This window comes from Peromyscus leucopus, chromosome 12 (assembly GCF_004664715.2).
Source record: "Peromyscus leucopus breed LL Stock chromosome 12, UCI_PerLeu_2.1, whole genome shotgun sequence".
Classification (NCBI taxonomy): domain Eukaryota; kingdom Metazoa; phylum Chordata; class Mammalia; order Rodentia; family Cricetidae; genus Peromyscus; species Peromyscus leucopus.
The window spans coordinates 9,991,328-10,009,207 of NC_051073.1; the positions used below are offsets into that span (position 1 = coordinate 9,991,328).

Here is a 17,880-nt window from a genome sequence, read left to right on the forward strand (position 1 = left end):
TTTTCAGGGGAAATCATTTTATGTTCAGAGGTTGAAATCAAGGAAAACACACAGGAGTCTTTCACAGCATGGCCTTTAAAATTCTTTTGATTATAAAAGTTGAAAAATTTTTAGTTTCTTTCCAAACCTTTTGCTTCCTAGAATTTTTTTTGTCAATGTACAAAAAGAATGGAATTTGCTTCTCAGTGAGTTATGTATAACTTGTCATTATTCAGAGTAGTTTGCTTCAACTTTCAGAGGCAATTCCAAAAGAGAACACTAAGAAAAATGTTTACGCACCAGTGATTAGAACTAGTGAGTCCATAGCCTTCTAAAGTGTCTGTTTGGGTTGGTGTAACTTTACCAAGGCCCTATTAAAACCCAGTCACACTGATTTATAGTTATACTCAATCGATGGAAGGTATTGCGGAGATCATCCAGTTTTATGAGAGGTAGGAGCCCCACTTCCTGGGTGTAATAGAGTTCAGATGCAGCCTCAGACAACAAGGAAGAGGAGTCTGTATACAGAACTGCCACCCTCTGAGAATATATAAAGGGACAAGACGAATGAGTGTCAGAATCACACCGAGCTTCTCACGTCTTCTCTTAGACCGCCAACGTTCTCCGACGTTCACCATGGCTAGCCGTAACAACTGCTCCGGAAACTGCAATTCAGGATCACTCAGAAATTCCTGCCATATCCCAGCCACCCCTTCCATTGCCCTCTGTTCTACAAACATGGACTGTGGAGAGGTCTTCTGTGTACCCAGCAACTGCCAAGATCATACCTGGTTCATGGACAACTGCCCGGAGACATTTGGAGAACCTTCCAGTGGCCAGCCAGGCAGCCATGAAGCCAGCAGCTATGAAAACTCTTGTTGCACTTCTGCATACTATGTGCCCAGACCCTGCCACGGCTCTGGCTATCTTCCTGCTTCTGTCATCTCTGGTGTCTGCCTCCCAGCATCCTGCAGGCCTGTGAGCTATGTGTCTAGCAGCTACCGGCCAGTGAGTCCGTTCTTCAACAACTGCCAGCCTGTGGGCTGTGTGTCTGGTGGCTATCGCCCACTCCCCTGTGTATCCAGTAGCTGCCGACCCCTGAGCATTGTCCCTTATGGGTGCAGGCCTTCGGGTTGTATGTCTTATGGCCCTCAAACCATTCACATTGTGTCAAATAGCTGCAGACCTCTGCGGCCTGTCTCTGGTAGTTGCCAACCAGGGACCCGTGTGTTTGGCACTTGTCGTCCATCTTGCTCTGCACAAGGAGGGCAGTAGCCTCCTTGTTCCAGTGAACAACAACGATGAGGAGCCAGGATTAAAATTGCAGCTCTCTGGACTTTTGCTTCTATCTGAGTATCAGTTGCTTCTTCTTGTTTGCACTGTGTCTGAGTTAATGCAAACTTCCTTTCTCATTGTGACTTGCTTTTATCTTTCCTTCATGTAAAATCGCTGGCCACTTAATGTCTTTCAAGTGGGAGGACTATGTACCTAATATGATCCATATTATAATAAATGAGACTTTCCAAATTAATAATCCAGTGCATTGATTTATCTTTCATGACTTCATGCAAACAGAAAAATGAGCACCCTCAGATACTTGCCAGGTGATGCTCTACCATCTGCTCCTATGTGACACCTGGGTAATGGTTGAGCATTTTAGGAGTGTAATTGACTTCAGACAGATATGAGGGGCCAAATAATGACCTTTGTGTAAGTTATGGTCCTAAGGGGAGCTCAACGGTAATCTCTTACCTCTGACTTGTAGTGCACATGTGCCCATGTCGCAAGACCACCGCAGAGCCAATATCCGATGCAAAACACAAAGGGGTTTATTGATAACAAGCAAGCTCAGGCTTGGTCCACATCCAACATCCGACAGCAGGTTGGAGGAGGATGGCCCTGAGCATTCACTTAAAGGGTTTTATATAGGAAAGGTTTACATGCAGCTTGGGATTGGATGAGGGGCTAGGGGTGAGGTAGTTCTTTGAAGTTATTGGCTGAACTATAAGCATGAGGTTACTGATGGCTAACAGGATTCAGGGTATCTATAGAGACATACATTTTTACTCCCTATGTCCTGCTTTTGTTGAAACCAGAATATATACATTCAGTTTTATTGTTCCAGTCTTATTTTCCCATGAGTTCAACTTCTGGTCAGTTGAGCCCATTACTCCCCATATCTTGTTTTGCCAAGTCCAGGATATATAGATTTATTGTTTCAGCCTTCTCATCCCATAAGTCCAACTTCTGGTCAGTTCTAAAACTGCTGGTCAGCACATACCTTTAGAGGAGACAGGGGTGGTGGTGGTGGTGCATCTATCTCTCAAGATGGCTACTGATTTTTCCCTTTCACATGCACCTCCGCCAGAATGTTCTTCAGCTGCAAATCCAACAATAAGCTTCCACTTTAGCCTATGTTGCTTCCTTTGATCTCATCCCATAAGACATGATGAGTGCTTCCTTTGTTACCTGTGTCCTTCCTGCTTCTCTGTGTTCATTCCCTTCTGCTTCATTGTTGCAAACACCATGCTCCTGAACTCTTGTCTAACATATGATGACTCGTCAATGTATTCTTTTTAGATAATCATCCCCATTTTATATACACCACTATCAAGAATAGTTTGTCCTTCTCTGTTTGCTGGAAATGTCACAAAAACAATCCAAATTCACTAATTAACCTTAGACTTAAACAACAACTAAAAGCTATTGAGCACTCATACAGTCCTGATGTGTCAGGCAGAAGAGACAGAGATATGAAAAAAATCTAATATGAATTATCAGAGTTTGTCAGAAGTCATACATTACAGGATAAATCTTAGTTAAATCTTGTTAATTAAGTAAAGCTAAACTACAAATACGTGAATGTTGATCTCTTTGAGGTACTGGAAATGACTGTCTTCAAATGGAAAAATTAAAAGAAGAAAGAGAAAGCATCAAAATCAGACTCAAGTGTGACATGGATGCTAGAACTATCAGAAAGGGATTCAAAATTACTCTTGTGGATGTTTTCAGAGCTATGATAAAAACAATAAGACAAGACAAAGAGATGGGAATTCAATTTAAGACTTTATTTATTTATTTATTTATTTATTTATTTATTTATTTATTTATTTATTTATTTTAAATCCTGGCCACATTCCCCCCCTTCTCCTCCCAGTCCTCCCCCTCCCCCACCCCCTGTTCCCACTCTCCCCAATCCACTCTTCCTCCATTTCTGTTCAGGAAAGGGCAGGTCTCCCATGGATATCAACAAAGCATGGTATAACAAGTTGCAGTAAGACTGGGTGTTTAAGATACTAAGAACTACTTGAGAGATAACAGGCCAAGGACATGGGCCCATTAAAAGTCTAAGGCTTAATTTTGAGGTCACAGAGCATATCTACACTCTTGGCCATATCTTCCCAGAGAAACTTGGTCTCATAAATATTGAGGACCAGAAACTAACTTAGCAGGCTTTTCTCCCAGACAAGGGATGTGCTTTGATTTCACAGTTCTTATCCTACCTATAAATTTCCCAGGACTGACACAGAAGGGGGTTTCTTCCTATTACAACTTTAGTTTATTTATTAATATTTATTTATTTTGCAATGTTGACTGTGCACCTAAAACACCCCTGTATGTGAGGTAAAAGTTCTACCACTGTATTATAGCCCCAGCTCCAGAATGACAGAACAGTTCCTATCATGTTCTGATGGTGTTGTTGTAAAGTCCACTGTAAATCAGTAATTTCTCCTACCTGCTGGGTTTTTTGAGTTGATGGCATCTGCACCTTCAATTTTTGAATACTGTCCTGGCAATTTCCTGACACCTGACCTTCACAAAGTTCAGTCTGTTGTTGATGTTGTTGGAGAGCTTACTTTTGACATCATTTCAAAATGAGATGAGGTGATCTAGAACACATAGTCTATTCTGCACTAAAGACGGAAATATTATTGTGATACTGGTCCTTGTCCTCAATTTACCTGTTTTTAAATTTCAAAATGAAATTATAAAGTGTCTTCCCAAAGCACATGCCATGCATTTTTTTTCACTAAGAAGCCTTTGACATTCTTCCAACTTGTTATGTGAACCAATAGTCTGTTTCCTTGATTTTCCTTGAGCAAAAGCTGCTAAACTCATAACTGGTATGAACATAAACATAATACTTTCAAGAAATCGCTACAGGCTGAGCATGGAATAGAATGAAGAAAGGAAGCTCGCAGTACACTGGAAATAAGAAAAAGAAAGAAGAAAGACATAAAAGTAATATTGGCTAAGAACTTTCAAATTGAAACAAAATCCACCAGACCAGAAATTCTGAAACCTCAGAGAGTGTATACACCTTGATAAATGAAAATAAAAAAACAATAACTAACAGAACATGAGATGAATGTAACATTTCAAACTCGTGAAATCCTTCTCTTCAAAGCAAGTACATGTGAAATCACAACTACAAGAACATATTTTAAATAAATGTGGTAATATTTATTTAATTAAATAAATATTTAAATAAATGCTTTCTTGTTGTCTCATTCTTTTTATATAAATGTATTTTTATATTATTTTATGTGTATTATTGAGTTTCTGCATAGGGCACATGTCTGGTAGGCACAGAGGTAAGAAAAGACCTTGGGTCCCTTGGAACTAGAGTGACACATGGTTCTGAGTCACCACATGGGTGTTGAGCATCAATTTCTGGTCCTCTGGAAGAGCATACAGTCTTCTTAACCACTGAACACTCTCTCTCTGGCCCAATCTTATTCTTATTCATCACATTCTCAATTAAATCATTACATTGCTTTGCTGAACTCTGCTTCCTGAAATAGTCAGAAAAGTCTATTTTAAAAGATACACTGTTCCGACTGAAAATATAGACAATGTGTTACTGTTTCATCTGATTTATATAGTTGTGTACTTTGAAATTATTTCAGCATGCTAAATTGCTAAGTAAACAAGAGATTCTTGCTTCATGCCAAGCTCTCTTGTGGGTGGTAGGAATATAATAGTAAACAGTTCAATCATAGAGGGGTTTAGAAAAAAAATCGTAAATACTGATAAAAAACATAATGATATGAGTGTTTTAAGTAGTACAGAGGGAGTGAGGGATAATAGGGAGATGTGATTACTTTAAGAAAGTCAGAAGTTTTGTGTCATTAAAAACTGACAACTGAAAGAAGCAGGGAGACTAACTGCAGATTTCACCTCTCCCCTGTCTCCTCCAAATCCATCCACTAGACTCACCCCCAGCTCTGTAGCAGACCATCTGCTGTGGCTTCCTCTTCTTCTCTGTCCCTATCTCCAGCAGATCAGGCAGATCATCTCCTCCAAACTTCCCCCACACGTATTTGTTGTCCCAGGCCCCATCTCCAGCAGGCATTCCCTGGGAATCTGCCAGTCAAGCTGCCAGGGAAGCAATTAGGCCAATGAAGCAGCATGTAGGCAAGCTTCAGATTTCTTTCCCCCTTATGTCCTCCCAATCCAGAGCCCCAGTCTCATCCCCAGCTCTGTAGCAGATTTACCTGCTGTGACCTCTCCTTACTCTCTACTCCCATTTCTAGGGTACTAAACGTATTTTGGTGGGACACCCTGCTTTCCTCCCTCCTGTGAACCCCTTTGTCCCCGCCAGCACATCCTCATTCCTAAGTGTCAGTTTCTGAAACCTAGAACCACTTTGTATCCGGAACTCCCAGGGCCACTGGTCACACCTGGCAAGATCTGAGAATCCCTTACTGGGAAACACACAGCCACAAGCCTCCTAAACACCAGAGAGGGCAACAAAAACCAAGAAACAAAGCAATGACCCAACAAAAACAAGACCAGAAATCAACACCTAGAATTACAATCATCCGCAATCCAAATGCCTAGACGTCAGTGTAAAAACACAACCAATAACAACCAAGACAATATGTCTCCACCAGAGGCCAGTAACTCTACCCTAAATATTCCAAGATAGCTGAAGCATAAGAAAAATACCTTAAAACATCCTTTATGAATATGATAGAGGTTCTTAAAGAAGAAATGAAAAATCTCTTAAATAAATCCATAAAAACACAAACTATGGAAATAAATAAATAAGTAAGTAAGTAAATAAATAAATAAATAAAAACCTCAAAGACTGAAAGTAGAAATAGAATCAATAAGGAAAACCCAAACTCGGGGAAATCTGGAAATGAAAGATCTAGAAACTAGAATAGGAATCTCAGAGGTAAGCATCACCAACAGAATATAAGAGATGGAAGAGATAATCTCAGGCATTAAAGACATGATAGAAGAAATGAATACCTCAGTGAGAGAAAAAGTCTAATCCAAAAATCTCCAGGAACAAACATCCAGGAAATCTAGGACAGTATGAAAAAAAGAAAATCTAAAAATTATAGGGATAGAGGAAGGAGAAGATGCTCAGGTCAGAGGCACAGAAAATATTTTCAATAAAAATCACAGAAGAAAATTTCCCTAACCTAAATAAGGAGATGCCTATCAAAGTACAAGAAGTCCACAGAACGACAAATACACTGGACCAGAAAAAAAAAATTCCCCTTGAAACATAATAATTAAAGCACTAAATGCACAGAACAAAGAAAGAATATCAAATGCAGCAAGGCAGAAAAGGCTAAGTTACATATAAAGCAGACCTATTAGAATAACATCTGACATCTCAATGGAGACTCTAGAAGCCAGAAGGGACTGGGCAGATGTCCTGAAGAATCTTAGAGATGAGAGATGCTGGCCCAGACTACTATACTCAAAAAAACTTCCAATTACCATAGTTGGAGAAAATAAAACATTCCCATTGTCATTTTGAAATTTAAAGTACTATGTGATGTTATAAGTCTCTGTCTCTCTCTGTGTATCTCTCTTATACACACATACACACTTTCATTCTATTTAGTCTAGTAGTTTTTGGTGTTCTTGATTGTAGGATTATGAATAAATTTGAAACACATACCTAATGTCATATTATGGTAATTTTATATGCACATAAAAGTTAAATAACATAAAAATCAAAATGCTAAAAAATGGTCTCAGTGAAAGGAATCAGACAATAGAAGATACAGTAAACTGAGAACATATTTAGTGTTCAAATACTTTCTTAATTTTTTTGACTAGTTATCACAATTTTTTTTACTGAATCTTTGGGAATTTCACATCATAAACCCTAAGTTTGCTCACCTCCAAGTCCCCCCATATCTTTCCCTCACCCAAGCATCCCCTAAAAAAAAAATAAAAATAAAAAGCAAACAGAAACAAAACAAGCAAGCAAACAAACAAATAATAACAAAAACAAAACAAAAAAAAATCTCTTCGCTCCTCCATCTTTCCTGCTTCTCCAACACCTCTTCATTCATCCTGGAGCCGCAGTGTATCCAATCAGCTTTACTTGCAAATATTCATTGCAATGAGTCATTTGTCTTGATCCAGGCTCTGGTTTCTGGTTCACCACCATCACTGGATCCTCACTGAAGCTCCTGTCAGATAGCCCATGGCCACCCTGAGTCATGAAGATCCTGCTGCTCATGTTCCCCAGGTTCGGTCCCTTCATGAGTTCCAACAGATTGTGTAAATGTCAGGATGGGCCAACCCCAGGCCTGGCTGTGGGCATGGATAGTAGTTGAGCTCGCCAGTCCAGGCCACTGGGGCCATCCCTCTCAGATGAGGGGTGGGGCCAGCTCTCCTATGCCCATGATTTAAGTGTCAGTTCTCCCTGGCCCACAGTGAAAGGTAAGGCCATCTCTCTTGAGTGCTAGGGTTGGGGGGCTGGTACAGCTCTCCTGTAAGTGTTGGGGCCAGTTCTCTTGCTGTAGTGTCCAGCAAGGGGCAGGGCCAGCTCTCCCATAGCCAGAGAAGGATGGGCCTGCTCAGCATGGCTCTCGGATTTCATCAAGAATGGTTCCCGGGGCTGGAGAGATGGCTCAGAGGTTAAGAGCACTGACTGCTCTTCCAGAGGTCCTGAGTTCAATTCCCAGCACCCACATGGTGGCTCACAACCATCTGTAATGAGATCTGGTGTCCTCTTCTGCCCTGCAGTCATACGTGCTGTATACATAATAAGTAAATAAATCTTAAAAAAAAAAATAAAAGAATGGTTCCCATGGTCCCTTGAGGTGCCATGTGCCACAGATATCAGCATAGACCCCAGCTGCTGCAGGACTATGGACCCAGACATTTTCCTTGGCAGCAGTTGGATCTGGATGTCACCATTGCCCCAGGTGGCAGTACAGGTCAACCAGACCACCATGGCTCTGGCACCATTGCAGCCCTCAAACACCAATATGGCATATCAGTTGAAGGATATATAATATTTTTTTAATGTAGTCTATGTGTTAGTTATTTTGCAGCACTCTTACCCTGCAAGGAAATGTCACAAAACACGACAGAATCCACTAATAAGAGTTTTATTAAAATGAAAGGGACAGAGAGTGCCCAGGCCTGTGGAAGACACCTGGGTAGAGAAGAAGAAAAAGGAGCCAGGAATATGGCGCCGGCTTATAAAGGCTGGGTGGCATAGGTGCATACACAGGTCGACATAACTACTCCATGCATGCGCGTAGATCACATGGTTGTGTTGTGCACTTACGTAACCATGCGAAGTCACGGATCCTGGTCACGTGAGACGCCTTGACCCAGAAATGGCTATCTTGACCTGGAACTGGCTAGGCGGAAGTGTCCAGGTCCACAGTGCAACTGCAAACATGCCCAACAGTGGGGGTGTGTTGTGAACCCATCACTATGTACAAGCCATAGCAACAAAAACTATGTCAAAAATGATCAACACTCAAGTTCGTAAAAGAAACACTACTACAGCTTAAATCATGTGTGGACCCTCTCACACAGATATTGGGAAGCATCAATACCCCGCTTCTCCTACTTTCACTGATAGATAAGTCGTCCAGGAATCATCTAAATAGAGAAATACTGGAGCTAACTGATCTTATAATCCCAATGGACTGTGGTGGTTTTAAAAAAAAATAGCCCACAAAGTGAGTGGCACTATTAGGAGATGTGGCCTTCTTGAAAAAAGTGCAACTCTTTTGTTCAATCTTCCCTCAATGTGACAGACAGCTGACCACCTGTTGCTTGCAGGATGCAGCACACTCAGCTATAGCACCACATCTGCCTGCATGCTGTCATGCTCCCGGTCAGGATGGTAACGGTCATGGTGTCTCTTCACAGAAATAAAAACCCAAATTAAGACATGGAGCTAACAGATACTTATAGAACATTTCACCCAAGGATATAAGAATATACCTTCTCTTCAGCATCTCATGGAACTTTCTTCAAATCTGACCACATACTCAGACACAATGTAAGTCTCAACAGATATAGGAAAATCGCAATAATTTCCTGTATCCTATTTTACCACCATGGATTAAAGCTGGATATCAACAGCAGCAAAAAGGCTACAAACTCTTGGAAACTGAACAACTCACTACTGAAAGAAAATTGGTCAAGACAGAACTTAAGAAAAAAATTAAAGACTCCCTAGAATTGAGTGAAGATGAATACACAACATACCCAACTGTATTGAACACAATGAAGGTGGATCTAAGAGACAAACTCATGGAATCTAGTACCTGTATAAGAAAATGGACATCCTTGTGGGCTCTGGGCATTTCCCTGGCACCAGGTTTCTCCCTAATCCCATACTGGCTCACTCTGTCAAAATGTCTCTTTCATCTTGATGTCTCCCTCTCTGTCCCTCCCCAAACTCAATCATCTCAATCCCTCATGTTACCACCCTCTATCTCCTCCTCTCTACCTCCACTCCCAGTTTACCCAGGAGGTCTTAACCATTTCCCCTTCCTGGGGCCCTCCATGCGTGTCCCTCTTAGGGTCCTCCTCTTTACCCAGCTTCTCCTGTTGTGGATAGTATCCTGGTTAACCTTTGCTTTGCATCTGACATCGACTTGTGAGAGTACATACTATGTTTGTCCTTCTGGGTCTGGGTTACCTCACTCAGGATGATTTTTTCTAGTTCCACCCATTTGCCTACAAATTTCATGATGTCATTGTTTTTTACTGCTGTGTAATACTCCATTGTGTAAATGTGCCACATTTTCTTTATTTGTTCTTCCATTGAGGGGCACCTAGGTTGCATAATACTATCCCAGGTACATGAACTGGCTTTCTAGAGCCTATTCCTTGTGGTGGGATGCCTTACTCAGCCTTGATGCTGCAGAGAGCAGTTTAGTCCTGCCACAACTTGGTGTGCCAGCCTGTATTGACTACCCAAGGGAGGCCTGACTCCCTATGAGGAGTGAATAGGGGGTGGAATGGGAGTGGGGAGGTAGGGGGATGGGAGAAGGGGAGAGAGAGTGAACAGTGGTTGGAATACAAAATAAAAAATTAAGTAAAATAATAAAGAAATATTAATACAATAAAAATAGAGAGATCACATACTAGTAACTTAATAGCACACCTGAAAGCTCTAGACTAAAAAGAAGAAATTATACCTAAAAAGAGTAAATGGCAAGAAATAATCAAACTTGGGGATGAAATCAATAAAATAAAATTAAAACAACAACAACAACAACAAACACAAAGAATAAGAAAAGAGCTGGTTATTTGAGAAAATCAATTAGATTGGTAAAGCCTTATCCAAATTAAAAGGCTGAGGGAATGTCCAAATTAATGAAATTAGAGGCAGAAAAGGAGATATAACAACAGATGCTGGGGAAATCCAGAGAATCATAAGGACATACTTTAAATCCTTACTCCAGCAAATTAGAAAGTCTAAAAAAAAAATAAAAAGAAAAGAAAAGAAAGAAAAAGATAACTTTCTAGATACATACAACTTATCAAAGTTAAATGAAGACCAAGCAAATAAGCAATTTAAACAGTTCTATAGCCCCTATAGAAAAGAAACAGTAATTAAAGGTCTCTCAACAAAAAAAGAAAAGAAAAACAAACAAAGAAAGAAAGAAAGAAAGAGAGAGAAAGAAAGAAAAAAGAAAAAAAAAAAAAAAAAAAAGAAAAAAAAAAAAGAAAGAAAGAAAGAAAGAGAAGAAAGAAAGAAAGAAAAAGACAAACCAACCAACAAACAAAAACAGAGTCAGGTGGTTTTAGTGCAGAATTCTACCATACTTTCAAAGAAGAATTAGTGCCAATACTCCTCAAAGTATTCCACAAAATAGGAACAGAAAGAACACTTCCCAGTTAGTTTTATTGCTGGAGATGGGAACAAACAGAGACAGATACTTTGGAGAGAGAGAGAGAGAGAGAGAGAGAGAGAGAGAGAGAGAGAGAGAGAGAGAGAGAACCACCTTGGAATACTCAGAGCTAAACAGTATGTTTCCATCAAATACCTCCTCTCAGGGTTCAGGTAACCCCAAGGGAGAGTAGGCAGATAGAGTGCTAAGAGCCAGCTAGAGGAGATGGAGGACACCAAGGAAACAAGAACAGGACCAAGGCACATGTGAAATCACAGAGACTGAGGTACCACACACAGGGCCTGCAGGATTCTGAACCACACGGGGGCCTAGATCCGAAAGAAGTGGACACATCCCTCATCCCTCACCAGAAACTATCTCCAATTGATAAACGCTAGCAAACAAAAATTTAGTTTTCTCCCCAGGAGTCCCACTGGGGAAAGGGACTACCCTTAGGGGTAGGATGCATGCCTCACAGTAGATACTCAATAGAAAACTGCCAACTCAAAGTTCATTTTGAGAATTCCTTGTCTCATAATATGGTGTCAGTTTTTTGTTTTTGTTTTTTAAATTCTATCTTTTTTAGATTTTATTTTTATTCATTTTTTGTTTTCTCTTTTTCACCCTATAGACATTTTGTGTGTATATATATATATATATGCCTTCTTGCTTTGTGTTTTTATGGGGTTCCTGAGTGTATGAAGTACAGTGAGTGGGTATCTGTGTTTGTATTAGTTTCCTGTGCCTTTTCTTGGACTCTTTACCTTCTGTTTATTTTGTCTTATTCCCACGTGTTTGTTTTGTTTTATCATATTCTATTACTTTTTTATTTTACTATTATCCCTTGAAAGCTTGTTTGCTTTGTAATGAGACACAGAAAGGGTTGGACCTAGATGGGAGCAGAAGGGGAGAGGAATTGGGAGGAGTAAAGGAAGGGGAAACTGTCATCAGGATATATTATATGAAAAAATGTATTTTCAATTAAAGAAAATGTATGCATAAACTGATAACTGAATTGTACTTATAAAATTCAAAGATAAGAGCCTGGGGTTAACTGCACTCGCAAGTTCTGGGCACAGAGACCAAAGTCAAGTTCAGGAACTTGAGGATGCAGGGTGAAATGAGGCAGGTACAGCAGGAGGGAAGGGAGAGAGGAGAATAGTGCCAGAGACCTTGCCCATGTGTTCAATGTATCAGATCCTGTAGCCAACAGCAGGGTCATCCCCGTCAGGGATGTCTGAAATGTGTGTAGTAAGCATTGGTGATTTTCCAAAAATGGAGTAAACTCAGCCAGATGGGCCTCTAATTAGGGATGAAGATTCCATGGAGACTTGCTGTAAATCATAGCATCTTGCTGAGATTAAAAAAAAAAAAACAAAAAAAAAACAAAAAAACACTCAAAGTTCATAAACATAAGTAGACCAGCTCTTCCATCAGAAGAGCTTGAAAGTATAGTGTTTGAGATTTATTCACCATTCACTAAGAAGTGTCTTTTTGGAATTACTACAGATTTGGACTTCAGATTAAAAGAGGAAAATGGCTATTGGTGAAATTATTAAGGCCACTCTACGTAGTTAAAAGGGAGGTTTATTTAGTGGCATAACTTACAAATGAAGGGATAGGTAGGTTGCAGTGTCTGGGAAAGGTGTAGTGCAGTCCTGCGGTGTTCTCTGAAGAACGCTGCTCGGTCTACCTCCAGCGTCCAGGGTCCAAGAACCAAGAGTGCAGCGCATCTGGATCTCAGGTCTTCAGGGTCCTCTCTCAGCTCTGCCTTGTAGGCGTGACAGTTACCGAAGCCTCAATGGGTTTGGAACTTCCAGGTCAAAGCTGGAATGGCTACCCACTACAAATGGCTGATGAAAGGAGGAGACTGGTTACCTCATCTGTGCTTTCTTCTCTTCATTTCTTTCTTCTTCCCTTTCTATTTATAACTGTCATCAGGTGAGCAGAGATAAGCAACAAAATTCTTTTCTAGAGGCTTTAATAGAATCCGTTGCTCTAATTTATCCATTTATTTCCTGGCTGAATAGAAACATGGGTTGGTGTAGTTCAAATTTTCAGTTCAAACTTTTAAAAAGTTCACTCTTTGATCTCACCAACACACAAGAAAGTGTAACGTGTAAAATTCTATTTTTATTTTTTTCCTTTTTTATTATTAAGAAATTGTTCCTTTTACATACCAACCACAGATTCCCCCTCTCCTCCCTTCTCCCTCCTCCTACTCCCCAACCTTCCTCCCCAACCCACCCTCCATTCTCACCTCCTCCAAGGCAAGGTCTCCCATGGGGAGTCAGCAGAGCCTGGTACATTCAGCTGAGGCAGGTTCAGGTGCCCCCCTCCCCCAGCACAAACTGCACAAAATGTTCCACCGTAGCACAGGGCTCTAAAAAGCCAGCTCATGTACCAGGGACAGATCCCTATCCCACTACCTGGGGTAGCCTAAACAGTTCAAGCTAAACGACTGTGTCACCTATTCAGAGGGCCTAGTCCAGTCCCATGGAGGCTTCACAGCTGTTGGTCCACAGTTCATGAGTTTCCACTAGTTTAGATGGCTGTCTCTGTGTGTTTCCCCATCATAATCTCAATGCTACTTGCTCATAGAATATCTCTCTTCCTCTCTTTCATTGATTGGACTCCTGGAGCTCAGTCTGGCACCTGACAGTGGATCTCTGCATCTGTTTCCAGGATAAAGCTTTATGATGATAGTTATGGTATTCACTAATCTGATTAGTGTATAATTCTTGAAGTCACAGAGGTAGAAATGTAGGTGGGAGGTCATGGGAAAGATATAATATATGGAACTGTCACACACATTCCTGTAAGGAATTACAGAGCTTTTTGCTTGCAAAATACAAAATATGTCAAATCAGATAATAATATTTAATAGCTTTCAATACAAACTATCCATATAATACCTTGCAAAGGCCTTGTTCATAGTGTGACAGTAAGCAAATCACCAAGCTTGCAAGGGATATGAAAGCAAAAGTTTGTAATCTTCACATGAAATTTTAAACTATATTCTTAATTTTGAAAGTTCTAACACATTTGCCCTGGAAGTTCTTAAATATTTTCTACATCTTGTTTAATGTCCAGGCATTTGTCTTCTTTCAACTTATTAGAATGTTTCCAGTCTTTTTAACTGAGTTCACTACTATTTTAGTTAGAAATTAGTGCATTTTCTTAATGAATAAGGATATGCCATTAGTTGATATTAATTATTGCTGACATGTTCACCAGGAATATTTCTCTGTTTCTACTGGGAAAACAAAATGTTCAAAGTTTGGATAGTACACCGAAACAAAAACACGCTGCTTCCTCCTTTTAATCTAATTTGTGTTGAAAGATATGCCTGGCAATAAAACTAAAAGTCTATTTAAAAGCCCACAGTTGCTTATCCTCTGAGGTATCTATCAATTGCCTTTATGAACATAAATAATTAGACAACATTCCTCTATATTAATGAAAGTGTCTATGTTACATGCATACTGTAGTATTTTTATATTCTGGTAGATAGATGTTTTTCTAAGAGGTGACTGCCCTTTTCTGTGACATCCAAGCCTCCAGAATATCAAGCGAGTTAAGTTTAGTGAGCCTACGACACATATAAAAGGAACCATGCACTGAAAATACTGCAAATGAGAGACCACAGAACGAACTACCACAGAACTTTCAAATTCCATACACTACAGGCGTGGGCTGAAACAAGGCCATCTCTAACAGTGTCAAATACAGCATCAAACATATCAGTCTGATAAAGGTCCCTCGCTGGAATGCAGAGAAACAGTGCTGCAAACGGACATTTGATACATAGTTGTTTAAACTGAAGTTTGACATTTCAGTATCAGAAGAACACAAATCTATTTTTATAGTACTTAATTTAAGTTTTATACCAGTGACCTCTACAACCCTGCATAGTAAATTTCTTAAACCCTCATGTTAAATTAATGTACTGAAAGTAAATTGTTGGTACTGTATCATTATTTAATGCTTCCCTGAAGAACACAGTAGACTGTGAAACCCTCTAAATTATACACATCAACAAATATTCTATTAGCTATATCAGGTGTTGACTTAATTAAGGCAATGCTGGCAAACTCTATCATAATATATATGGGAAATTACATGGCAGTATGAACATGACCCTTTAAACAGGAAACACTCAATAATCATAGAAAACAGCTATTCATTAATATCTAGAAATAAAGACAGCACTCATGGGAACTCATAGGGTCCACCCACTAATTTGTGTGATGTGCCTCTTTGATCATAATTAGTGGGCCACAGGCATTAACTTACAGAGTTTGAAGGATCACAGACTTTACCTTTGAATTTCCTCTTCTATTATTTTATTTTCTTCTCATCCAAAATCTAGATACTAGCATTTCTTGAAAGAATTCAGAAATAATACATTGTACTCTCTGCCTACATCTCTTATCAAGTATTTAAAAAATTAATAATAGTGTTTTCAATATGGGTCACTCTCTAGGAAGGAGAACTCACCAGGTTTTTTACTAACCTCAGACGATAGCTCTATGGAAAACACTGAAATCTAAAACGATCTAAACACTGAGAATCTAAAATTTTCCATGACCTAAAGAAGTTACTTTTTATTAGTAAGGAGCACTTGTAACACTTCCTGTGGTGCAATCAGGCTGTGTCTAGCTACTTAAGATCAATAATTCCAAAGGCAGATTGAGAGAACACCCTCCAAAACAACATTTTGCTGCCTCTACCCTGAAGGGTTGGTTTTGACATTACATATTTTATTCTTGATCCCAGTGTAAGTCCCAATATAAGTGGACTACTGTCAGACCTAAATGTGATGGAAAAGAAAGAGCACACAAGAAGTTGTGACAAGCACACACAAAGTACAATTCCTGTTCCTGTGTAGAGTTATATTGATGAGCCCTCATTCCTCATTACAGACAACAACAAAAAAAAAAAAAAAAAGAAAAAAAAAACCTTTACATTTTCTTTATTGGTTGAAAAATACCAGATATTATCAGTTCAGTTTGAACTACATCTCCGGGGTGGCGATTGCCTTCAAGACGTGCCTGTAACACGTCTACAGGTTGGCTACAGAGCTTCAATAACTGCTGGGTGAGCTGCATGTTAAAGCATACCTGCTGTCTTCTCTCCTGTAGAGCAACCTGCTCTCCATCGCTCTCATTATTATTAGAATGAAACAGGGCCTTGAAGCATAGGAAGCAAGCGAACTCCTTAAAGTATCTTGCTGGAAGAATCTCAGTATGAAGTTAACAACTAGTGTCCCATCCTTGTTCAGTTCCTTATGGAAAGAATGCATGAAGTACAAAGCTTTCTAAACAATACCTACGAACATTCTCATATTGAAAAAGAAGAAAAGACTGGGAGGTTTGAACAGAAAAATAACAACTACACACACACACACACACACACACACACACACACACACACACAACCCTTAGAGGTAGAGCCTGAAAGTACATTGGTAAAACACGTGATACTTTTGTTTAAAATTGAATATACAAACATATTCATTCTGTGTAATTTATTCAGAAAGCAGTTTTGAATGCCCGTTAAACATTGAACACTATTCTACAGGCCAACACAGCACATTTGCATAGGCATCTATTCTCTGGATCCTTTCAGTTTCTGAACAGTCAGTTTGCAAGTATCAGCATGTGAGAGCTTTGCACACAGCAGCAAAGCACTGACGTTTCCACACAATGTGCTGCTCTTGAAACTCTTCCCAAAATGTGACAGTGAGTTTGATAGGAAGACTGGGTATTGTCTGTAAAATAAAATATTTATACAGTTTCATAAGAAATGCCAAGGAAGAACAATTTCCATTTGTAATATCTTTCAGAATGCAATGCTATATATATATATATATATATATATATATTCCAAGAGTTTGGGAATGCGAAATCCAAATTTTCTTATCCAGTGTATTCTGTACTGTGCTTCATAGACACATCCTCAAAGTAAATTGGTTTGTTGGATCCAATTAAAACAGGGTGAGTGTGAACCACTAACTGATAGGCATATGTATGTGCTACATTGTTTTTCATAAAATTTTGATGTTTTTGAAACAACATATGTCTTGACAATGAAAAATCCTTTGTGAAATGTTCATTTCCTTTTGGAGTTTTTGGATAGATGCCTCTTTTTATAAAGGAGGTATTTAAGAAATGATTTAAAATTTTACAATCAAGATACAAAGACTAGGGCAATAGATGTAGCCCAGTAGCCAAGTCTTTACCTGACACATGGGAAGCCCAAGGAATAATCCCCAGTGCTGAAAGCCAACTAGGGCAGCAGTAACATTACAGAAACTGAAGCACTAATCAATCACAAAAAAAGGTGTTGGCTCAGCAGGTAAACAGGTTAGCCATGTGCATGTGGGCACAAATGCACCACGGTGTGCAAGCAGAAGTCAGAAAAGAACTTTTGAGAGTCAGCTCTCCCTGTTTGTCCTGGGATCTGGGGATCAAACTCAAGTTACCAGGCTGTGGAGCAAACAGTTTTGCCCACTGAACCATCAATCAAGTCCTGCAGCTTTTCTTTTCACCTTTGTTATTGGAGATGCATGCTTGCTTGTATCATCAACTAGACAAGGCTTAGAGTCATCTAGGAAAGGAGCCTCATGGCATGCCTGTGTGGAATAATCTAGATTCACTCAGTCTCTGGGCATGTCTGTGAGGAGTTAGTTATCTAGATTCATTCAGTCTCTGGGCATGTCTGTGAGGAGTTATCTAGATTCATTCAGTCTCTTGGCATGCCTATGCAAAAT

The 17,880-nt window shown here is 39.6% G+C and overlaps 1 protein-coding gene across 1 annotated transcript; it reads left to right on the forward strand.

Annotated features, from left to right (window-relative positions):
- Window positions 1–570: 570 nt before the first annotated feature.
- On the forward strand, window positions 571–1,510 carry LOC114697665 (keratin-associated protein 26-1). The gene has a single exon (XM_028875949.2). The coding sequence runs from the start codon at window positions 616–618 to the stop codon at window positions 1,252–1,254; it is 639 nt and encodes a 212-aa protein (XP_028731782.1). The 5' UTR covers window positions 571–615; the 3' UTR covers window positions 1,255–1,510.
- The last annotated feature ends 16,370 nt before the right edge of the window (window positions 1,511–17,880 follow it).

Bases quoted from the DNA above. Each gene is read 5' to 3' on its own strand.
- LOC114697665 (XM_028875949.2), top strand. From the start codon at position 616: ATGGCTAGCCGTAACAACTGCTCCGGAAACTGCAATTCAGGATCACTC.